The sequence below is a fragment of the Fusarium graminearum genome, chromosome 3 (genome assembly GCF_000240135.3).
Source record: "Fusarium graminearum PH-1 chromosome 3, whole genome shotgun sequence".
In the NCBI taxonomy this organism is placed as follows: Eukaryota; Fungi; Ascomycota; class Sordariomycetes; order Hypocreales; family Nectriaceae; genus Fusarium; species Fusarium graminearum.
Genome location: NC_026476.1, coordinates 2,959,315 through 2,981,947, shown reverse-complemented (window position 1 = coordinate 2,981,947; position 22,633 = coordinate 2,959,315). Strand labels below are relative to the sequence as shown.

Genomic DNA, 22,633 nt, shown 5'->3' with positions numbered 1-22,633 from the left:
ATTGAATAGAATATGAGAGTGAACCCTCGTCGTCGTAGGTCGAAAAGGAAACGATTAAAGAAGAAATTGAATTAGTTTGATTAGGTTTGGACTTGTTAGTATTCCTACCGCCGGCGGGGCGAGTGGCAGGTAGATTAAGATGAGACGGGACGGTCAAGAGGTAGGCGCGTTCCAAAGTGGCGATTAGTGCAACAGCCCAGTCACTGGTCAGTAGCCTACTAAACCAGAACAAGCCAGTCTGGGAACGAAAAAGCTTGCGAAAAGGAGAGTAAGATAATTGTGGAAGGGGAAACCTGGCTTTATGTGATTAGAGTGTGTTGGAGTAATTCAAAAAAGCTGGTTTTAGATACAGTTGAACGGTACCAGCCAAACCTTGGTACGGCATTCAGCTTGAAGTGGATGGGTGGGTGGGTTAGTGCAGCGTAAGTGCAGGTGGTCGGGCGGTCGTCAGGGTGTGGGACAAGAGACAGAAGCTTAGCTCTACGGGCTGGACCCCCTTAATCAAAGTGAAGTCATGTCTCACCAGGACAAGTTCCTGTGATTTTATTGTATAGCAAAAGCAAACAGAGAGACACATGAATTCAATTAATCAGTTATATATTTTATTGTTTTCCATTCTCTGGATTGATTCACCATATCTGTATAAAATATCTCGAGTGTGGTGGTGATGCCATCAATCAAGACAAGGTGCTGATGGCGACGTCACAAGATAGCGCGCCCAGACTTGAGTACCTTAGTAGCATTGAATCGCTAAGTCCCTGAAGCTCTGGTCTTTCAGTGGGAAAAGCACCCACCATGAAAATCCTGGTTTGAGCCTAGATCGATTTGAACCAATCATTTATGGAGAATTAGCCCCTCCCCCCGACAAGTCTATTTGAAATGGAACCACTCGAGCGTGGTTGACATTGCAAATCATTGCTATTCTTTCACGCTGATCCCAGGCGATAACGCGGCAACGATAATTGGAAATGATACCAGAAAACCGGTAAAAATAGATATGAATTCCCATCATGAACCGCCAAGCAAATGAAAACAAGACCCTACTTTTTCAACGTCGTACTGTATCCGTAAATTATGACAATCAAATGAGGGTCTAGGAATCCCTTGTTCATTTCGGCTGTTGAAGCTTGGCGACGGGAACGGGAGGGTGACCCAGCGTCGTCGACGTGGACAATTGAGATGTGTTGCGCTACTGTAAATAGTGTCACTCACTAAATGCTGTACGTATGCGTAACAGTTAATGAACGGTCAGACCGACAGCCGACAAGGCACGATGAGACAGGGGCAGAGACAGCTCTGGACTTTAGACTCATCGAGTAGGGCAGAGTAGGGTAGAGCACAGATAGAGCATCACAGAGTCTAGACCTGGCTCCCTCCAAGTATCACGCCCTCGATCCAAGTCGAGGCCCGTTTTCTCAGCTTGTGTCGTCGATCGAAACAGAGGCGCAGTACCAGCCACGGATGCTCTCTCGTCGAACGACAGCTTGACAGGGATGCTGATAGATAGTACGCGTGTGATGTCAGAGATGCAGTACAGTCAGTCTTTCCTCCATCAAGACTACTAAGATATTAGCACGAGCATGAGCTTAAGCACAAGCACGCACAAACATCTGATCGATGAATCAACCCTTACAACCTAGTCGAAGATCATGATAGGGAATGCTAATCGTCTCCCTTTTAGGAGGCCTGCCAAGAAGACATCTTTTTTGAAACCATCTAAACTCTTTGCGTGGCGCTACCTCTTTGCTCCCCCTGTTTTTTCGGAACTTTCAGTCCCGTCCGTCCATGATGGCGCTTTTTGACGCCAATGACATCAACCAGACTATTCCCCAGGTAAACATGTCGATCTGGTCTTGAGCTAGATTAGTTGACTGTGACAGATTGACAGTCACAATTATCGCTTGATAATCGTATTCATCATGTGCTGTCGTTTAAAAAGATCCGAGCATCGATCGTCCTTTAATCCTTGTCGCTATTAGTGTCTTGACCGACATCATGACTTTTTGTCCATCGCTTGACTGCTCTATATCAGAATTGAGGCCTAATAAATCATTGAAATGACTAGACGCCTGATGATGGACTCTGCTGTACCCTGCGTCTGCGGGCAGTTCATTCCAAAAGGCTAGACCCTCTAAATCTCCCCCAGTATGCGCGCGCCAGTCTCTCCTCGGCATTAGCGCCCTAGAAATGATGCTGGTTCAGCTGAGATGTCCATCCATCTTTAACTGGCTGCCTTTTTTAGACCGAGGTACGGGCAATTTTATCTTGTTCCATCATGTCAAGTAAATGAACCAACGACGTTTCGTGCTGCTGGTGATGAATTGATTGAATTCCCACTGTCTCTCTCCCTCTCTTTGTTCTCAACTCAGTGACAGTCTCAAATGACGCCGTTACCGCAAACGTCGCCTAGCAGAATGTCGTAGGTAACGCTGCGTCACAATTACAGCGACAACGGTTCTAAACAACTGCTACCAGGTAACCCATTGTTTACTACAAACAGTTTCTGTGACACCGTCATGACAACACAAACAGTCACGTGTGTGCTACAGTGTCGACTCGATATGTTTCGCTCTGTGGTGGTCTGGTCAAACATTCCAGACCCCCATGGCATTGTTGCCTCCCTTTGTCCTTGTGTATGTAGCCAGGAGAGAAAATCGACGAGTAATGGACACTCATAGTTGACGCAAATATGCCCATGCTCCTTGGAACTTGTTCTAATATCTCAAGTATTGTCATCTTATACGCTACATTCTCTTGGCGATTCCAAGCAAGGGACCTTAAGACCCTCGATAGAAAGAGGTAAGCTCCTACAGGCACAGGCTTGTAATGCCTTATACGTACGGTTTGTTTGTGTATCTGTGAAATGAAAGTAAGGACTCAAAGTAGCGGTTCAGAAGAGTTTTCGAAATCTTTATTGTAAGTGATGGCTACAGAGACTCTCATTATCGAGAGTGAAGCCATGCCCAGATATCGGGGTTCGCGACCTTCTTTGGCACATAGAACAAAGAAAGCATAGTGAAGAATGTCAATGCGCCCACCTTAATCAGTGCCAGGTTTATTGAACAAAGAAGGCAGTTCTTTGTTCTTTGAATAGCATCAATCACATCAATGGGCAGACCCAAGAATGACACAGAAGGCAGTGGCCTTTTTGGCCATTAAAGATAGATAGCCACCCGTATCAAAGAATACTCTCTTGTTCAGACTTCTACTTTCTCACCTCAACCCTTTCTTGCAAATTGTATAGAGAATCGCAATGACATCCCCAGCAAATGACGAGGAAATGGAGGATATCCAGCCTCTCCACATTCCCTCCAATCCATATGCAACCTCGTACAAGTCAAATTACACCGTACCAGACAATGGTATCCTGGACGCCCAAGACCTCGTTCTTCTGCAGCATCTCAACTGCTCATACTTCTCTTCCGGTCGTCCTCCCACTCTTCTCGCCCTCAAGCAACACGCACACTCTCTTGTCAACATCATCCGTAAGCTTGCCTTGACATCCACCACTCAACATGTGGGCCAACGTTCAGGCTATCGCTTTGAGGAACACGAGGCGTTTGACTGGTTGAACAACCTTGACAAACCCTACGAAAATGACGACCCGTCTCATCACGATCCTCTTTGGGCACTGCAAAACACCGTCAAATCCGAGTCGGAGACATTTGGTATTGAGCACTATTGTCCTTTGACGTTGGTCGAGGATAGTGGTCCCTCCGCCAAGGGGGGAGATCAGCGCCGTCCATACATGACACACCATGATCTGGTTATGCACGCCAACGAATGCCTTGAAATTCTTGATCATGAATACGGCGCTACTGGTGGCCTCATGTCTATCCTTCCAACTGGATTCGAAGCCCCCAAAGATCTAAAGGCAGCACAAGGCATGTCTGAAAGGCAACTGGAAGGCGCACGGAACTGTCTCTTGGGTCAGTGGCTTCTGAACCATCAACATCTCATGGGTCGAATGCACGAGCTCGAAATCAGCTATGCCAACGCTCTTGATGTCATGGCAGGCGAAGCTCTCGTCCCACACCAAATGTTGGGCCGCACCGGTCCTGATGGCGTTTCAGGGGGCCGACAGATTGTGTACCCGCAGGACAAGTTCATTCTCGTCAACTCGGGTCCAGATGTTACAGGCTACATCCACAGACTTCTCGACGCCGCTGAAGCGCAGATTGAACAGAAGGAAAAGATCTGGAAAGCAAGCGGTGTGGTTGGCGAGCGCATATGGCGTGAAGAACGAGGCGGAAAAGTCTACGCCAGGGGCATCGTCCCTATCGACATTTCATCTCGATTCTATCGTATCAAGGGCAAGGGATCGCAGTCTCCCCTCTTTGTCATCCCCGCCGCCGACCAGCATCCAGGAACTGTGCAGACACGAATCATCGAGAGCAAGCCTACCGTGGTATCCGTCGTGACGCCTACTTGGCCAGAGCGCGTGTCTGATATAGAGGCCAGGAACAAGGAGCGTCTGGCTCGGGCGGCGCAGCTGGAGACAGAGAACCGGACTCTACTTCGTGAGAGGGTTGAGATGCAAGATATGATTGCCGTCAAGACTGCCGAGATTAGAAGCATGAATGATAAGTTGGCTTGGTATGAGGAGAATGCCGAGGTTCAGAGAAAATGAGAAAGCAATACTCTCCTATTCTGAAGATTCGAGTGGCAGGTTGGAGGAACGTTCATGTGAAGAATTGATGCTTAGGAGTAGTTGGTACTAGCAGATTTGTATTTATTCCTGAGTGCCTATATTCTTTTTACAGAAACATATTGACTTGCTGGTCAACTGTGACATTGTGCTTCCATGATGCGCCTTCTAGATGGTCCAAGGCATGTGTAGCAACCACAAAGACACTCGCCTCTACTGCCAGTTAAGCTATTGGAGTACCCGACGCCATCAGGACTAATATATTTTCGATTTCTCAATTATTCAGAGTGAAGAATAACGTATCTTCTTATCAGTCAGTAACAGTTGCATCAACGCATGACTAAGCCACCTATACAGACATTCCCTCAACACCAATCAACAAAAGGCAATTGTCACCACCCATCATGAGCACTCAATAGCAGCCATGTTGCTACCACTAAGACGATATCCTTCAGCTTTCCATAAACCCCTATCCATAGCTTCCAAAACATTCACTCGCTCTCTTCATCTCGCACCTCCGTTCCTTCTTGACGACTATGTTCCCCAGTACATGACTCTTAGCTCTCGCGATGCCGCCAAAAAGCGATCGTTGGCGTACGCTCACCTCCGAAACTGTAACCTGTGCCCCAGAGAATGTGGCGTAAACCGGTTTGAAAAGACGGGGATGTGCCTCATCGGAGAAAAGGCAAAGGTCAATACGATTGCTCCCCACTTTGGGGAAGGTCAGTGACAGTTCTGCCCCAAGCTTCCTGCATACCATTCTCCCTTGCATACTCAGCTTCTTAGCTCGAGGTTAATATTGTTCTATTCATCTTCTGACACGACGGTTAGAGCCTTGCATCCAGGGGCACAATGGCAGTGGCTCCGTGTTTATGAGCGGGTGCAACATGAGGTGCATCTTCTGCCAGAACTACGACATATCCCACCAACGCAATGGGATGGACCTGTCACCTGAGGAACTTGGCGACTGGTACGTCAAATTGCAGGAGGTTGGCAACGTTCACAATATAAACATTGTTACGCCTGAGCACGTTGTGCCGCAAGTGGCGTTGAGTATCCTCCATGCCAAGGACCATGGCCTGACAGTTCCCATCGTTTACAACACCTCGAGCTTTGACTCTCTCGCATCCCTCCAGCTGATGGATGGGTTGGTTGATATCTACCTGGCTGACTTTAAGGTGTGGAAACCAAGCACCTCTAAAAGGCTACTCAAGGCGGATGATTACGCCGCCACAGCGAAGGAGAGTATCAAGGCTATGCACGATCAAGTCGGCGACCTGTGCTTTACCGGAGATGGCATCGCCAAGAAAGGTCTCTTGATTCGCCATCTTGTTATGCCAGGCAAGGAGGACGAAGGAGCTGAGATTATGAAGTTCCTAGCGACTGAGGTTTCCACGGACTGCTTCGTCAACATCATGGAGCAATATCATCCAGATGCCCACGTTGGAAAGCCAAAGCGAGCAAAAGCCGATACCAAAGACGAAAATCAGCAAGGGCGATATGCGGAGATCAATCGAGCCGTCAGCAATCAAGAGATATCTTTCATCCGACGAGCCGCAGAGGACGCTGGGCTCTGGCGGTTCAATGACCCACCTGGACATGATGGCTTTGCTATCTGATGTTCCAAGTTGCCTATCATTCGGCCGTTGGCTTGCATTGTTATGCAGACACGCCATAAGGCTGCCGTTCCAAGCCAACAGCGGGTACTAACAGCGCCACCACCTGGCGAAGGCAAGCCATTTGGCGTAGCCAGTTTCATTCAATTACGGAAACCAACCACATCAGGGTTGATCAGCTGTTCTAGACCTGCGATATCTCTTTCAGGTTGCTGGCGGGTCAACTGAATCTGAACAACACTTCAAAGCCAAGCCTGACCAGTGTTATTGACAGCTCGATGGGCCGAGTGTGGCAACCAGGCACGGATTCTCTCTGAACAACCAACTGGCCTTGCACTAGGAAATTGACTTCCAAAGGAACACTAGGCCAAGTCCCGGAACTCGCTGTTTCGCTTTGTTGGAGAGCGAATATGGCAACAAAGCGTCCAAACTCCTCGTTCTCAATATAGCCTTCCCCAGTTGTCTTTGTTCGTAGGGGATAGTAGGGGCAATAGGAAGAATTAATATCTAGCAGAGATGCGTGCTGTTTCTCTGCATCTTGCTTCTTTGCTATTAAACCAACAAGCACGAATTCTTCAAAATGAATACCACTTTTACCCAAGTTCCTGGTATGGTCCAGCTACCACCCATGGATGCAAGAATCACTCCCCCTCCAGAGGAGTTAAACGTTGTCATCCCCAAGCTGCAAACATGCCACATCCTCCCGCCCTCACCCCAATCCCTTCCGGGTACACCATACCCAGAAACACCCTCCACTTCAAACCCATCCCCGCGCAAGAGGCAGCGCCGGCGCTCTTCGAGCTCTCGGTCTCGTCCCTCCAAACCGGATGCCAAGCAACAACCCCAAACCAACTCGCGCCTCCTCTTCGAACCTCGGCCCTTTGAGAATCTTTACACGGATCAGGCTTACCTTGCTGGTGTCTTCCAGCAACAGGCTTCTCGAGCTTCAGATCTTATGAGAAGATACTGCGCAGTTGAGCAGCAACTCCGAAACCTCAATGGTGACCAAGGACGACGCAAGTTGCGAAAGCAGCTGAGCCTGCTAAAGTCCAAGATGAACCAGGCTGTCGAGCAGGAAAAGATCATATCCTCTCGTCTTTTTGATCTGTACGTCGAGATGCAGAGTCGCGAGACATGGGCTCAGGCATGGACTGCCACCAGCCCGAGTGTTGAGTCGTCTTGTTGTTTCAGTCCTGATTCCTACAGCTTTCTTACCCCTACCACACTGTTTGTTAGTTCGCCAACGGACTTTGTCCCAATGGGCTACTTCAACGACTTCCATCAACCTGCTGGGCCATTCTATGCTTCTTCAGAGCCGGCAGTGTGGGGTTTGGAGACTGTCGATGAAGCCGCCGAGGATGTCTTGTGCGGTCCTGATTCATCTTCTGCGAGCATCGAGTCAGAGACTACCTCAGCAACAACCGTTGCCGCAGAGCGTCCCTTTGCTGAAGAAAAGAACGACTGTAGCACAGAGATCGGACACGACCTGAATGACTCCCGCTTCACGGTGACTAGGGAGAGGCGAATGAGTCTCCCTTGTCTTCGTCACACTTGGCCAGAAGTCTAAGCTGATGACCACTGTGTGAATATGCTGCTGTACAAGTTACTGACTCTGGGTCGCCTAATGACATAATGAGCAAAAAAACTGTTTCATAGGGCATCATATCATCTAGCATTCCTAGCATGTCAATTTGGCGTTTAATCCTCAGCAAGTTTTTAGTTTGGTATATATACTGTATGTTTCAAAATCATATCGCTAATGCACCCTTGTGTATGTTGCCTCTTTAAGCGAACTCTCCAAACTGACCGTCGTCGAATCCAAGATCCTTGGCTGACTGTTTCTGCTGCTTAACGTCGTTGGCACTTGGCGGAGGCGGTAATGAGAATCCTCCAGAAGGCCCAGCAGGTGGTGGTGGAAGTGCGAAAGACTGAAGATCTCCTCCTGCTCCTGAACCTGTGTTTGAACTGTCCTGTTGCTTCCTCCTTCCAAATTTTGACCCACCAAAGCTCACTGTAATGGTTTCGCCCTCTTTGAGACTGTAATCTTTGTGCTCCTCTTGCTCTTTTGTGGCAGACGGCTTGCTCTGCTCGCCCTCCCAACCCAATGCCTTCCTCGCCTCCTGTAGCGCAATGCTTAGATCAAAAGCCTCACTCCTCTCTTCAAACCCAATGCCTAGAATGGCCTTTCGCCCTTGAGGATCGCGCACTGTCAGAGCGAAGAAGCGACTGCTATCAAGAACTGGCTCTACGACACCGGGAGCGGTGTATGGCGCCGCAGCGAAAAGCTGACCCGTTGATGCATCCTCCAGCACGGCATCAACTTTGAGCTGGTTGGTAGATGAGGCAGATTCGTAGGCGGTCTCGACGACGCGAAGACGAGCAGTGAAGATATGGCGCTGGGGCTCGGCAGTCCATGTGCTAGCAGAGTATCCCTTTGTCGAGGTCAGGGGAGGAATGTTGTAGACGTGAACAGCATTGGCGACGAAGAGAATGCGCTGGATGGCGTCGTTTGGAAGGGCGGTGCCCGTTGCGGGATCGAGAAGCTCCATTGGCGAATGATATCGAGGGATTGAAGCTTGCAAAAGGGTGAATCAGGGATACGGATCAAGTTGTGTGAGATATAGCTTTAGAGATGAGAGCTTTGAAGTACAGGGAATGTAATGTAAGATGAAGGTGGAGAGCCGTAACTTAAAGTTCGGGAAGGGATAGAGAGTAGAGGGGCAGGCGCGGCGCAAGTTTGATTGCATCTCGACGCAGGGTAGGTAGTCGACTTAATTGTGAGGTGAACTGATCAAATCATCGATCCAAGACACGTTATGGAACAAAGCAACACTACTGGTCAATTTATTATCAGTACTAAGATTTAATATAAAGCACAGCGATTCAATCCAGGCCAGAGAATATGTATACACACTCTTCTAGCTATTATCTAAGCTCTCCTTCAGATCTAAAACCCACAGCAATCACTGAAACCTTCCACTGAAGATGCCCTGGAGCAAGTGCCGTCATTTCGGCCCCGCTCCCCACCGGACATGTATTCACCCCGCCAAATCACCTCCAAGAGTCCTGACTCACCAACATTGGATCAAAAATTCCCCTCCATCAGATTCTAGACTTGGGAATAGTATCATTTCAACCTTTCAACCACTCCCTCCCAACCTCTCACACACTCTTCATAATGGCGACTATCGATACATCAGGTAAATAATTATAGTAACATTTTCCGTCCTAGGCTAATCTTCCAAAGTCGCTGCTGCGACTGAGATTGACCAACCTCAAATCTCCAAAAGCGCCGATTTCGAGTCCGTCACCAACATGCCACTATTTAATACCTTCTAATACCTCTTAGTATCGTCGAGACATACCGTGGCCTCCTTGTCACAGACCCCGATCTTACGAAACCTGTCGCTGCCATCGAATCTCTCATCGCCCTCCTAAACGCCCAGCCTTCCACCACCGTATTCGAGATCCTCGACACAGTCAAAGTCCACTCCGACCGCCTCAAGGCCTCCGTCTCGAACCCAGTACCTCTCTCTGCCGGAACAGATCTCTTCCTCCAGTACCTCGTTTCTTCTCTCCGACAACAAGATGGCAGCTTCGACGCCGTGAGGCAGCATCTCCTCCGCAACGGACGCCTTTTTGCCCAGCGTGCTAACGCCGCGCGAGAGGGTATTGCCGATGCAGGATGGAGGCTGATTCACGAAGGTCAGTGTATTCTTACACACGGTGCTTCGCGATCAGTTGTTGGTATTCTGGATCGCGCTGCCCAGAACCTCGGTGCGGGCAAGTTCAAGGTTATCTACGTGCGCGAGGAGACCCGTGTCGAGGAGAGTGATCGCATAGTTCGCGAGCTTCGCTCAAAGGGTATCCCTGTTGCCGAGATCGCAGAAGCTTCAGTTGCGTATGTCATGGGGCTGCTGCGCCAAGTCAACATGGTGCTCGTAGGTGCCGAGGCCGTCACATCCAACGGCGGTATCATCTCTCGTATGGGCACCCTGCAGCTCTCCAAGTTGGCGGCCCAGGCCAACCTCCCCTTCTACGTTGCTGTCGAGACACACAAGTTTGCGCGCAAGTTCGTCATGGACCAACGGGATATTGGCTTCAAGCAGGATATTCTCGACTTTAGTGTCGATACCAAGAGCAAGGATACTGTCGATGCTGTCGACTTTACTGTAAGTTTTCCTCGAGTTCCTGATTCACAAAATTACTAACGCTTTGAAAAAGCCCCCGGATTTCATCTCCAAGCTCATTACAGAGAATGGGATTAAGCTTCCCGGCTATGTTTTTGAGCAACTGCTCGATATCTACGGCAGTCTCAACGGCTGAGAAGTCATTCCGTATATTCAGACAAAATCACGTCCATTGGCGGTCACTGAGCATGGTGTGCCTGGCTCGCCAAGGCCTCTTTCACCAGAACAGCTTTGCCGAGAGTGAAGAGGTCCACGTAAACATTAGCTTTCGGCGTTTGGGGGCTAGTTGAAAGCCTGATTAGACCGACGTTATGAGTATTGTCCAAAGGTTTGGGCATAATGATTGATGTCTAGCTATCATGTTGGAAGGGCCTGTATTATCATTGCACCATTCTTTGATTTGGTAAGGAGTTCAAAATACAAGGGTAAATAGAGACGGATATGAACGACACATTTGCTTTCTCAGGGAGTGACTTTCCTCCTTCTCATCCCGCCTATGGCAATTTGGGGCCCATATAAATGTCAAAACTCCAACAATACAAAACAAAATCAACACAACTCGTTTACGATAAGAAATCGTAGATCAAACATAATCACCGTTAAATATCCCGTACCAGTCTGGCCCCTACCCATGCGTAGGGATAATTCCTCTGGTACCAGTTGACAAAACTTGTCCGTCCTGCGATACGTGGGTGAGTTGCCCACGAACCGCCCAAGACAATGTTGTGCTTGCCATCGAAAAAGTCGGTGGTGTACAAAGGATACAGAGACATGGGCTCAAAACCTTCATGTCGTTCGAGAACTGAGCTCGTCCATTCCCAGACGCCGCCCATCTCAGCTTGGCCAGCAAGTTTGTTGCCCCGAGAGGTAACCGGCATGGGATGCCAGTGGCGGAAACCGACGTTGGCGTCGGTCAGGTCAAAGAATAGCTCAGAAGAGCTATCCTTGACCGAAGCTGAAGGTTCGGATGGCGGGGTTTCCTCTACGCCATCATTGACAAGGTGTCTGCCATATGTTAACAAGGGGTATAGAGCGCTAGGGATTATACTTACCCATTAACTGCAGGAACCGTCTTGGACAGGATACGTTCAGCTTCGGCCTTCTGCTTGTTGACGTGTGCATAAATGCTTTTGGCCTCCTCAAAGGTAGGAATTCGACCACCCATCCACGCAGCGCAGCCAACAAGCTCGTCGTACGAAGCGAATACGGGCCAGTCAAGAGCGTACTTGAGAGGAACTAGCCCATACACGGTCTTAACAAACTTGCCCTCGATAAATGAGTCGGGAACCTGGTTTACGTGATGGCCATTCCCATTTCCGTTGGAGTAACCATTTGAATGGCCATTAGTGTGGTGATCGTTGGTAGCCCCATCTTGCTTGTTAGAAGCAACCGAGGACCATGAAACTGGAACTCGATCAATGTTGGAGTTGTACAAGTATTGAGCATACTGTATAATCGGTTAGCAATTGACAGATTTCTCGATGATCAATGGCACATACCTCTTCATTAGTGATAGGTCGGCCTTGAGCTTGGAATGCATGGACGTTCGCCTGACGTGCTGGTTTCTCGTTATCCCTGTGAAGACATGTCAGTTGATATTCCTACATTCGGTTTTGTGGGCGTGAAAGTACCAGCCAAAGTGACGCGAGAGGTCAGCGCCATCCTCGGGATCATCCATGCCCAACGTGATTGTCTGTTCAGGAACATCAAACCACTGGTTAGAGACTCTAGCATTGTACGCTTGCTGAGCCATCTTTGCAAAGTCGGGCTGTACTGTATGCGGTGGAGGAAGTGTCTTGTCGCTTTGGAGCATCATGTAAAGCAAGGTCTCAATATGCATCAGCTCGTGTTCGAAGCCAACCCAGATGGCCCGGCCAATCTCTCGAGGGATCTTGTCCTGGTCATTCTGATACAGCTTTTGCAGACGAGATCTGACCCTTCCTTGGTATTCAGTGATCTCTTGAACAGAGGGCCATTCGTCAGGAATCACTGAATGCGAATGGCAATGCTCTGGGTTGTCTACGTCAGGGTCGATTCCTCTCTCAAAGATGGAATAGTAGGACGCAGGGTCGGTCGGGGGTTGACCCGTAGTCTTGGTCAACTGAATGTCGAGAAAGGTTGGAATATGACCAAGATAAAAGATGCACGCGTTGCGCAGTTTGATGGGTTTCTCTTGAAGCTCTTCGTCGGCAATCATGTCCTTTGTCACAATATCCCATGCTTTCCAAAGCGCCTTCCAGTCATGGACTGTTGGCAGGGGCTTTGCGGCGTAAAGAGACGGGATCAGACTGAACGGCATACTCGACTTCTTCAAAAGGTGAAGACCTGCACAGGTGTTAGTCTCCTCTTGGCTAGGTCTCATGCACGCTCTTCATATATCTCCAGCATCAGACATGGGCCCCCACGTCGCCTCGAATACTGCCTCGTTTTGGACTTGTGCTTCCAGCAGAGCTGAAAAAGGAAACAGCCCTTTTCCACGATTCGCGGGGTAGCTCGGGGCTGCATGACTTCGAGGCCTCGAATCGCATGTTTTTGGGGTGGGATGTGCATCATGGGGGAATGTGACCTACCATATTCATCTCCGCGACTCCAATAGCCCATCTCGGTCAGACCTGCCAACTTCCAAAGCTTTGTCTTTTCTTCCTTGGAATACTTGAGACTTTGTTCGATCCATACTCGTTCATGAGGCATGATTCTCGATCCGAGAACATCCGTCGGCCGGGTAGGAGTAAGAAATGCCTGATGTCGCCCACCTTCGACATCATAGACGTACTCACCAATGACCATCCACTCGCCCGGGTTAAAAGCTTCTTCGCCGAGGATCTCATTGGCATTTTCAAGGCCATTTAGAATAAATCTGTATGATGTCAGTATACAGACCTTCCCCAATGTTCTGGTTGGCTTACTGATGGGTAACCCCCTTGGAATCTGTATTCAAGAACTGCGGCATTAATATCCACAGGTCCATTCAGATTCAAAAACTACGTACCGTTGTATGCATGGCTATGGAATAGTTAGTACTGCTGACCTGTAAGCGGCGTATGGAACTTACTAAACCCGGGCTGGGTTACTGCAAGAGTCAACCGCGACGATCATGGAATCGGACGGCGTAAGGACCTCTGCGAACCCTCCCAAGAAATCAGCTGCCTCGTCACGTGTGAAGTTTCCTATAATTCTCTCATCAGTATTGTGGTAACTGCGTCTCTAAGAGGAACGTACCGATACTAGAACCGAGGTGAATGATGCACTTCGAACGGCTCGTGAGAGAGGGATGCTTCAGCCATTCCCTTCCGTCGTCATATGTACCCAAAAGGCCATGGCACGAGACATATTTGAAGTCAGGTACCTGAGCCAAAGTACGCTCAAGTTCTTTGAGAGATAGATCCAGAGCAAAGTATTGGATAGACTTTTTGGCCTCTTCAAAGGCCTGTAGAAGCAAGCAGATCTTTCGAAGGTTTCTTCGCAATGTTAGTGACAACAGGTCGTATCATGGGATGATTGACTAACCCGCTTCCCAACTCGATCACCATGGATCCCTCAGGAATCTGGCTGGCAATCTCTGCCGAGTTCTTTTTCAAGATCTCGATTTCATAGTTTGTCAAGTAATACTCATCCAGATATGTGATCTGGACTTTTATGAGTAATTGTAAGAGGGGTCTCGGCAGAATCAACATACGTCCTCGAATAACTGTAGCCCTTTCTCGTTGTATAGAAGAAGAGTGGGGAGCTTTCTTGGGCCATCATCAGGGTTGAAAGAAGTGGCAATCTCGTCCTTCAAATTCATCTCGACATATTCACCACGAATATCGATGATACTGAGTGGAGAGGGCGACGGAATGTTGCCATTCTGCTTTACACTTTGAGGAGCAGCGGCAGCAGTTGGAGACGCTGTAAGAGAAGGCATTATAAAACAAAACTGAACCAAACAGAGTACTGTAAAACTTCAATCGGAATATGATGCTTGATAGAGACAGGTAGACGGGGACAGCTATGGTTTATATCTTATAACAGGAGTCGTCTCGAAGGGCGTGGCACTCATTAATCATCCTCCTACACATACTAACAGGTACGAGGTACCTAGACATGTTTACCTCCTCAGTGGAGAATGGCTCAGACGACTCCTCACGTCTTGAACGAGCTGGGCAATTATCACGGCCAAACAACGCGGGGGACGGTGCACTATTCTTAGTAAGGGGAATCGTCATCGCGCCGGATGGTCTGGCAATGAGACTTTACGCCAGGAACACGTCCAGGACGGCCTAGGCGATCCACTTGGACGTCGCAAAGAGGGAACAAGCTGTGCCTTGACGGAAGTGAGTGACCTTCCGATCGACAGACTTCGGCTTTGCAGCAAGTACTGTACATTGTTCTTCGACAAGCTCGGCTGCTCTCTGAATGTGAAAGATTCTGAAATAAGTTTGTCATGGCCTGCATTCTCACAGTTGCAGCATCAGCACTTGTGGAGCGAAAGTGGGAGAGGTTGCGAACTGGCAAATCAATCCCAAGAAGCCACCGCCCCACGCCCCACGCGCGTGGGAGAGCTCACAAGGTCGGGTCGGAGCTTGGAGCTCTTGCAGAGTGAAGCTCGACTATACGTGGAGGAGCTCTGGCAGTCTTATATATCGATCAATAGAGCTCGTCGATACATGGTAGCTCGAAACTTCAGCCTTATCTTGCGTGATCGTGAAGCTTACCCCAGATCCTTGAAGCCGTGGAGATCAGTACATTAGAGCATATTCCAATTCAACCGTTTCTAGACGGATTCAAGTCCCTGCAGAGACCTCGGGAGTACTTGGAACCGCAAACAGCGCAAGTGCAAGCCCTGTCTCGGGAAACCGGTTTGTACGGGTCATCGACTTGTCTGTTGTCCAAAGTATAATAGACAGGATTCGTCGATCTCAGAGATAAGATGGGACTTGTGAAGCTGCCCTGGTCAGGTCGTAAAGAACCCCGCGAAACTTCCGGAAATGCCAGCTCAATCTCCCTCTTGGTACCTAGGCCGCCCGCTAGGACATGCCTGTTTTGAGGTAGTTGTCTGACAAGGGGTGAGCACTAGGTGCAGTGACTTGCATTTGCCGGTCTTGGCGATCCAGTGGTGACTTGATCTAAACGTCATGCGACATGTAAGCTCGCAGCTCAACTCCCCGAGCCTGAGCTGATGAGTGATCAGATCCATCGCCGCGGAAGTTGAATAATGATTGATTGATCAGTCGGAAACGGAACCTTCTTTTACCGAACATATGCGATTCGGGCCGGCATCGAATCATTATGAAGTTGTAGGAACCGAACTTTCGAATGGCGTTGGAGGAGGAAGAAGTGAACTGATGCTGCACATGAGGGATGGAAGAAGGAAGGTGGTAGGCAGGAACAGATCGACAGTGCTTCCCTTATTAGGTACTTCTTCTGAGTTGTACGATCAGGAAGGAGGCCAGAATGCACCTACCTACCTAATTAATCTTTGCAAGGCATCCGATCTTGTAATTCTGCTTCTTGATAGCAGCCAGACTTTTCTCTCAGGGCTAACCTCATTCACTTCCCATCGACTGGCCTTGGTGAAAACATCATCATTATCTCCCGATTCTATTTGTACATTACTCTGCATTCTACAACGTTGGTAGAGATCTAGCTATTATTCGAATACCACTCTCAACCTTTCTGCGCCAGAAAATCCTTCCAAATCATTCAAGACTTTGCTCATCCGTTGTGACTCCAACATTTCAATATCCCTCCCCAAGGACTTTGGTATATCTATCTCGAAAGGTTCCTCATCGACTCCAGGTAATAAGAATTGGCTTTTGGATGTTGAACCAGCAAGTTTGGTGGGGTCTTCTAGGGTTGACCGTATGCTCGGCAACGTTGGGCTCGTACTGTGACGATACGCAGAGTCCATTCTCTGGACGTGATCATCTAATGATCCTGTCGAACGAGTGACTTCTTGATTTTGGAAAACAGGCTTCCTCATCTGCGAGAAATAACGATTCGTCCCCTCGAAGTTGTCCAAATAGTTTTGCGCAGCGGGCAAGTAAGTCGTGGCTCTTCGCAACGCTTGATAAGCTGTTCCGACCATTTCCTCCTCGAGAATATTCGATGTATGCGCGAAATCAAGCATTTTCTGACTTGTCATCTTCAGTTTCAGATCCATGTGGGGGAAATGCCGAGCATATACCGCCATGAATCCGGCCAGCCAGATAGAAAATGTAGTGAGCGATGATAGGGGTAGCTTGTCTTTGCAGAGCTCTATCAAGTCAACCACATTTCGAGACGCTAGGAAAACTTGTTCTGCACTCTCTTCCCAAAACCCACCTGGGGCATGATCGAGAATAGGTTGGACTCGGTCGAGAGGACCTTGTGGTCCACGACAGCGAAGGGGCAGGAATGGTAAGTATTCTCGGTTCAAGACAATCTGACAAGCAGAGGCCAACATATGCAGCGAAACGTAGGTATTGGTTGCTTGATGGTTGTCGTGGCGGTAGTAATTTTGTCGAGACAAGGTAAACGTATCGGGTAGTCCGTTGTAGAATACGTTCAGTCTGGCCCTCAACTCGTAGAACCTCGACCTGTTATCCCAAGGAGGAAGATTTTCTTGCTCACGGCCACCCTTTGAGATATATATCGATATGTCGCTCCATATATCGATCAGCCTAATGAACTGGCTCAAAGTACTGTCATCGTTCATTTGTGGCTGAATAAATCCTTCGGGCTGCCTGAGAAACCCAGTGTAGACATGGAGAGACAAATCGAATGCCATCTCAGAGCACGGCAACTGTATCCACAAAGCATCGGTTGGAGTGCTAAGAGCTCGACCACTCCCGTGTCCCATCAAGCGATCAAGAATGAAGCAGCTGTACATTGTTCGTCGTCGAGTTTCTCTGACGATGGCGATTTCGGCTGACCTCGTTCGAGATTGTTGCGATGCAGGTGCCTGGTTCTCCAACAAACCCATCCGTTGGTCGTCAAGCTCAAGCTTCATCATCTTGGCCATTCTAGTCGCAACCCCGATGTACATCCACGCAGACTTATGCCCTTGGCTCCACTCGAACAGCCCAAGTATCAAGAATGCCTGTACTCTCTCCACGGTGATGGTATCCATAGCCGTCCGCAGAGGCCCTAGGGCTGTAGTGAGAACAGTAGCAAAAAAGTCCGAAGCGGCCACTGGGTCATTTTTGGGCTGCGATGTACGTTGTCGAGTATGCCCTTGCTGTGAGTTCTGTAGATGGGTTACGTAACGCACCAAGTCCGGATGAAATCGAGCAGTGAGTGTCAAGATGCCGAGCAGTACCAGGTTCAGTTCAGATGGGAAGTCTTGTTTCTTCCCAGGCTCACTAATCATCCTTTCCTTGAGCGATGGTAGATGGATGAAGGGGAGTTCTGTTGCATAGTGCTGCTTGTAGATGCTGAGCAGCTGACTCCAGAGTTCAGTTGTCAAAAAGGGATATGCGAGAACTTCTGCTGCGTAGGCAGTCGACCTCTCACTGTTGCGTCCGGGCACATCGTCTAGTTTTCTTGTTCTTTTCTTTTCCGGGTGTGGCTCCTTTTCTGATCTGGCCGCTGCTTGAGATTCGCTTCGTTTTGGTGGGATTGGGACCGGCTCGGGATATTGGCACTGGTGACCTCCCTTGATGCAATGATCACAAGGGCTATGGCCCCCATCGTTATTACATTTTATCTTTGATCGCCTGCATCGAACACAGGCTATGCTAGATCTCATGGGCAGTTTAGTTCTGTAACTTGTCCTCCCAGCCCTCTCATCAGAGTTGGACGGTGTTTGGGTCCATATGAGGCCATCATCGCCGGCGTCATGCCTGAGCTCGTTATGGCGAGGAAGCCAGTTTGACACCGGTAATGTGCCCTCGCGGACATGAGATAGCTCTTCGAGTTTTCTTTTCGAATTCGGCAATGGATGTGAAGGCGTCTCTGACTGTTTTTTGCCCCCAGGGTCTATGGGCGAGAGTATAGACTGGATGCGAAGTTGGGAAGCTATTTTGGCGGTTGGTGCTCTGTTAGAGCTATTTGATATAAAAAGGTCAGTCAAGGCCGAATCGGCGATCTCGGGAGTGAAATAATATGGGGAAAAGTGTCAACCAAATTTGAGTGTTATAGCCATAGATATGAGTAGTCCAAAGGCCTTGTTACTCGATGGGACATAAAACTATTTATATTGTCCAGGACTAACTTCAGTATTGGATCCATATCAATCAAATGAAACTCCGGGCCGACCATCGCTTTCTCATGCCGACTTACAAGATATTCTAGATGGCCCACGTAACCGAGTCGCTAGTCCTGACATGGTAACTTACAGGCCAGACGTGCATAAAATCTGGGTAAAGAAGGACATGGATCCTTTGCTAGAGCCGTATTAGAAGAACGTCAAAGCCAGACAAGGGACTTTTACCGCAAGTTTGGCCAAAAAGAAAGAAAAATACAAATTAGCGTGTCGTGGGTTCGCCGACAGAGCCTCAAGATCATGACAACTAACGTCAACAACTGGTTAGGAAAGTGTTTGCGACCTAAAGGATCCATCTATTACAAATGAGCGGTAGTTGGCATCAAGCCCTTTTCTTCACACAAGGGGTTCGTTGTCGAGGAAAGGTCAAGGTTGCTCAATTGACAAGCACTGTTATTGGCCTGTTCCCTTGTATGTGTTTTGATCCTAATGATCACCAAGTCCCTTACAGAGACTGCTCAGTGATTGTGGAAACTCTATATGGGGTTGATGGATGGATACAGGGGACAAACCGGTACGTAATGATGGGGTAAAATAGCATGATGAAAAATATTTAAACGAACCATTGCGGGTTTCTTCTTTTTCAGCTCTTGACTGGTAGATTCAACACAGCGTTATAGAGCATAGTAGTATCTACACTCTTGAGAGTGTTGTATAAATTATTCGAGGTCAAGAACATGCGTGATATCACAATATTTGTGACTGGGGGAGTAGCACAACGCTACAGGTGGCAGTCAAAGCAGATCCGACGAGGCCGAGATCTAGAAAGAAATTCACGGGGCCGATTTACGCTGACAAAGAACGGTAAACCCGTTTTGGGTCGGGTTGCGGGCACGGGAACAGCTTCGCTAGAGGCTCTGCAAGAACCTTGCTACGGGTAATTAAAGAAGGTTAAAAGAGAGCGGTACAAGCCTTTTGTCGTGAGGGCTTTCCGGAAAGTCTGGCCATTTCTACCTTGTCCACAAACTAGTCGTGATGAACCCATGGTGAAGCTATCCACCCGCAGGATAAAAATACCCAAACGATAGGCCTTAAGGCTATCTGTTATTGGGAACTGAGGCACAGCGAATTTTTTATTTGAACTTGTTCCTGTCTACCTGTTTCTATTGGTTTTGGATTGCAACCTACTATCTACTCCATAGACTAACTAGTAGGTAATAGAAAAGTTGGCCTCCTAAGCTTCAGGGTATAGAAATAAGTAGTCTAAGAAGTATGGTCTAAGTGGCATAAGCTGCCCGAATTATTTTGTCTCTTATGCTTATAGCGGTCAATTTTTCTGATACCCTGAGGGCAACCTACACAACTTCCAACTTATACCATTTGCCTCTCAAGTCAAGCATTGGACTGCACCAATGACTGTTGGCGTAGATCATTATCCTGGTCACCATGCTGTCTAGCCTAGGTACATAGCCATGTTAGGGCCCCTCTAAGCAGCCAAGGTATCCGTAAATCTAGGGGCCTTTAAGCTTAAGTGCTTCGCCCATTTGCACACGCATCTTGTGATGGCAAATCCCCCAACATAAATGAAACCTTGTGGCATTTTCTCGTTTGATTTCCATGTCTTGTTCCAAATGAAGCCATTAATTAGCCACACCACTTCAATTCCACTCAACCTGCTAATGGGATGTCTCCAAAGTGGCGATTACAGGGGCCATTTGTTCCATCATGGCTCGAACCAATGAATGACGTCGCCGCCATCCCAAGAGGCCTCACAAGCTTCTGAAGCTCATCTTGGGAATCAATTTAAGCGCCGACAGACGCCCACCCTCTTTGGACTGTAATCGAGTTCTCTTTGCAGCCAACATCACCTTTTCCTGCAAATCAACTGCTTGCAACAGCCGCCGAGCATAACATAGCATTGCATTGCATTGCATTAACGCGCATCGCGCTTGTCTTTGCCTGCCTACCTATAGTTGGTGGTGGATCAGGGTTCTGTCATAAGAGGCGACCCCTCCATCTTGACTCTGCGACTTTCCAAGTTCCAGGATTTCATCATCTCTCCCCTATTCTCGTCTACGACTCGTCGACCTAATTTCATTCCTCTTTTTTTCTCTCGATAATCCTGGAATTACATCCTTCTTCTTCGTCTCCTTCAACCAAATAAACATCAAACTCCACTCAATATGTCTAATGTAAGTCATGGCGTCTGCATCTGCACGCACTATCCTGCCCATGACGTCCGTCTTTGCGCCTCAACCACTCATGCTAACAAAAACCTCCAACAGGATCCAAAACTTCTCTACGCTGTAGAAGGCATCAATGCCTATCACATCACCAATGGCAAAGAAAAGTCCCTCACCCCTTCGGGGCCCCAGACGCTGTCGCTTCTGATGGTCCCGACCTCATCTGGCTTTGTTGAGCCTGCAGGAAATGGCTCTGGCGAAGAGGACTTTTACCTTCACCTTCATCTCCCTCCCGAGCTTGACCTGCCCCTTCCCGCCACGACCCAGATCTACCACCAACCTCCTACAAGCTACTTGATTCCTCGTTGGGACCTTGGCCCTGACAGCGGTGCCTTTACGCGTATCGAATTCCCTCCTGCCAACTCTCGGCCCGGTGTTCAGGAAGATGTCGACACTTTTGAGACTATCCTCGCCCAGTGCACTGCTTTCCTCGAACGCTCAGCTCCTCCTCACCCGCCACGATCATCCGAAAAGGCACAGGCCAAGGCACGCGAAGCTGCTGGGGAACAGCTTCCTGCTTACAACCCAGCTGACTACACTCCTGGGGAGAATTATGCTCAGGGCAGCCAGAGCGCAAACAGTGCCGGTCGAATCGTTCTTATCGACGAGGAAGATGGCAGTGTCCTCGGAGAATTGACCGACAGCTATCAGGTGGTGGAAGATAAAAGGATCAAGCCTGGTTCCAAAGGTATGTACTGGGAACTTCATAACAAATAGCCTTCAGTTGCTAACGTGCGTACAGAGCCCGTCGAGATTGCCCTTCCTACCGATGGTGGCCAGAACATCTCTGTCCAGCCTGCCTCACAGTCATGGGCTGAAATGGACATGCATCCTGCGTACAAAAAGTCAACTCTTGTAAGCAGCGCAAGCAAGGCGTCTCGGCTCATCGTTACCACATCCGACATTGTTTCCAGAACGCTCCAAAGCCAGGCCGACAACTTTACCCAAAAGACAAAGCCCAATGCCAAGCCTGTCACATTTGCTCCCACTACACACGAACATATTCGCCGAATCAACACATTTTCCAACAGGGCAGCTACTTTCTCGGCCACCACGGTCGGTACCATCGGTAACTTGGCGCAGAATCTCGGTGCAACCGTCACCCGCCGTAAGGATGGACGGGCTAGAGGCTATGACAAGGACGGCCAGGCGATTGACACCTATAAACCAGGTGTGCTAAACAAGAGCTTGATGGCCTTCAACACTGTTGTCGATGGCATCGAACAGGCTGGTCGCACCCTACTTAATGGCACATCATCCAGTGTGACAACTGTTGTTGGTCACCGCTGGGGTGCTGAAGCTGGCGAGGTGTCGCGCAACCTCGGTGGCGGTGTCAAGAACGTTGGACTCGTCTACATTGACGTTACAGGTGTGTCTCGGCGTGCCATTCTCAAGAGTGTCGCAAAGGGCATGGTGGTGGGTAAGGTCAGGGGCGGCGGCGAGATTATTGTTGGCGGTACAGACAACGAGCTCATCGAAGCGAGACAAGGCAATGGCCAAGGGGCACAAAGCACATATGGCGACAATGTCAGCGTCGCCAATGGCAAGAAGCCCGCTTAAAGGATCGTACCGAAGGGAAGATAATGGAGTAGGGGTTGCTTATGACTTGGTTTTGGTGCGGTTCACTTGAGCTTTTTGTTGGGCGACAATGCGATTTGAGCAATAATGCATTTTGAAAAGTCACTGTATCATTTTTAAGTAGGAAACATTTGCATTGCAAGTGCTGATGAATAATGAAGAATAACTAAATCCTTATACTCAAATGGTGTAAG

The 22,633-nt window shown here is 48.8% G+C and overlaps 9 protein-coding genes across 9 annotated transcripts; 5 read left to right on the top strand and 4 right to left on the bottom strand.

Moving 5' to 3' along the window:
* Window positions 1-2,689: 2,689 nt before the first annotated feature.
* Window positions 2,690-4,630, top strand: FGSG_05652 (uncharacterized protein; the record flags this gene model as incomplete). The annotated part of the gene is made up of 3 exons (XM_011325914.1): window positions 2,690-2,799; window positions 2,895-2,916; window positions 3,245-4,630. 3 exons carry the CDS (start codon window positions 2,690-2,692, stop codon window positions 4,628-4,630), a joined length of 1,518 nt encoding a protein of 505 aa, XP_011324216.1.
* Window positions 4,631-5,072: 442 nt separating this feature from the next.
* FGSG_05651 (uncharacterized protein) lies at window positions 5,073-6,267 on the top strand (the record flags this gene model as incomplete). The annotated part of the gene is made up of 2 exons (XM_011325913.1): window positions 5,073-5,370; window positions 5,480-6,267. 2 exons carry the CDS (start codon window positions 5,073-5,075, stop codon window positions 6,265-6,267), a joined length of 1,086 nt encoding a protein of 361 aa, XP_011324215.1.
* A 577-nt stretch (window positions 6,268-6,844) lies between these two features.
* On the top strand, window positions 6,845-7,758 carry FGSG_05650 (uncharacterized protein; the record flags this gene model as incomplete). The annotated part of the gene is made up of 2 exons (XM_011325912.1): window positions 6,845-7,629; window positions 7,737-7,758. 2 exons carry the CDS (start codon window positions 6,845-6,847, stop codon window positions 7,756-7,758), a joined length of 807 nt encoding a protein of 268 aa, XP_011324214.1.
* Window positions 7,759-7,967: 209 nt separating this feature from the next.
* Window positions 7,968-8,938, bottom strand: FGSG_05649 (uncharacterized protein). Its single transcript, XM_011325911.1, has one exon. It carries the CDS (start codon window positions 8,811-8,813, stop codon window positions 8,049-8,051), a length of 765 nt encoding a protein of 254 aa, XP_011324213.1. The 5' UTR covers window positions 8,814-8,938; the 3' UTR covers window positions 7,968-8,048.
* A 504-nt stretch (window positions 8,939-9,442) lies between these two features.
* On the top strand, window positions 9,443-10,590 carry FGSG_05648 (uncharacterized protein; the record flags this gene model as incomplete). Its single annotated transcript, XM_011325910.1, has 4 exons — window positions 9,443-9,464; window positions 9,512-9,566; window positions 9,614-10,436; window positions 10,489-10,590. The coding sequence occupies 4 exons, from the start codon at window positions 9,443-9,445 to the stop codon at window positions 10,588-10,590; spliced, it is 1,002 nt and encodes a 333-aa protein (XP_011324212.1).
* A 282-nt stretch (window positions 10,591-10,872) lies between these two features.
* Window positions 10,873-12,768, bottom strand: FGSG_12773 (uncharacterized protein). Its single transcript, XM_011325909.1, has 4 exons — window positions 12,086-12,768; window positions 11,954-12,029; window positions 11,507-11,901; window positions 10,873-11,459 (listed from the first exon to the last, which is right to left on the bottom strand). The coding sequence occupies exons 1-4, from the start codon at window positions 12,751-12,753 to the stop codon at window positions 11,054-11,056; spliced, it is 1,545 nt and encodes a 514-aa protein (XP_011324211.1). The 5' UTR covers window positions 12,754-12,768; the 3' UTR covers window positions 10,873-11,053.
* A 667-nt stretch (window positions 12,769-13,435) lies between these two features.
* FGSG_12772 (uncharacterized protein) lies at window positions 13,436-14,358 on the bottom strand (the record flags this gene model as incomplete). Its single annotated transcript, XM_011325908.1, has 5 exons — window positions 13,436-13,457; window positions 13,507-13,621; window positions 13,674-13,912; window positions 13,962-14,080; window positions 14,131-14,358. The coding sequence occupies 5 exons, from the start codon at window positions 14,356-14,358 to the stop codon at window positions 13,436-13,438; spliced, it is 723 nt and encodes a 240-aa protein (XP_011324210.1).
* Window positions 14,359-16,083: 1,725 nt separating this feature from the next.
* On the bottom strand, window positions 16,084-18,741 carry FGSG_05646 (uncharacterized protein; the record flags this gene model as incomplete). Its single annotated transcript, XM_011325907.1, has 3 exons — window positions 16,084-17,661; window positions 17,734-18,431; window positions 18,696-18,741. 3 exons carry the CDS (start codon window positions 18,739-18,741, stop codon window positions 16,084-16,086), a joined length of 2,322 nt encoding a protein of 773 aa, XP_011324209.1.
* Window positions 18,742-20,801: 2,060 nt separating this feature from the next.
* Window positions 20,802-22,616, top strand: FGSG_05645 (uncharacterized protein; the record flags this gene model as incomplete). Its single annotated transcript, XM_011325906.1, has 3 exons — window positions 20,802-20,810; window positions 20,904-21,549; window positions 21,604-22,616. 3 exons carry the CDS (start codon window positions 20,802-20,804, stop codon window positions 22,419-22,421), a joined length of 1,473 nt encoding a protein of 490 aa, XP_011324208.1. The 3' UTR covers window positions 22,422-22,616.
* Between the last annotated feature and the right edge of the window lie 17 nt (window positions 22,617-22,633).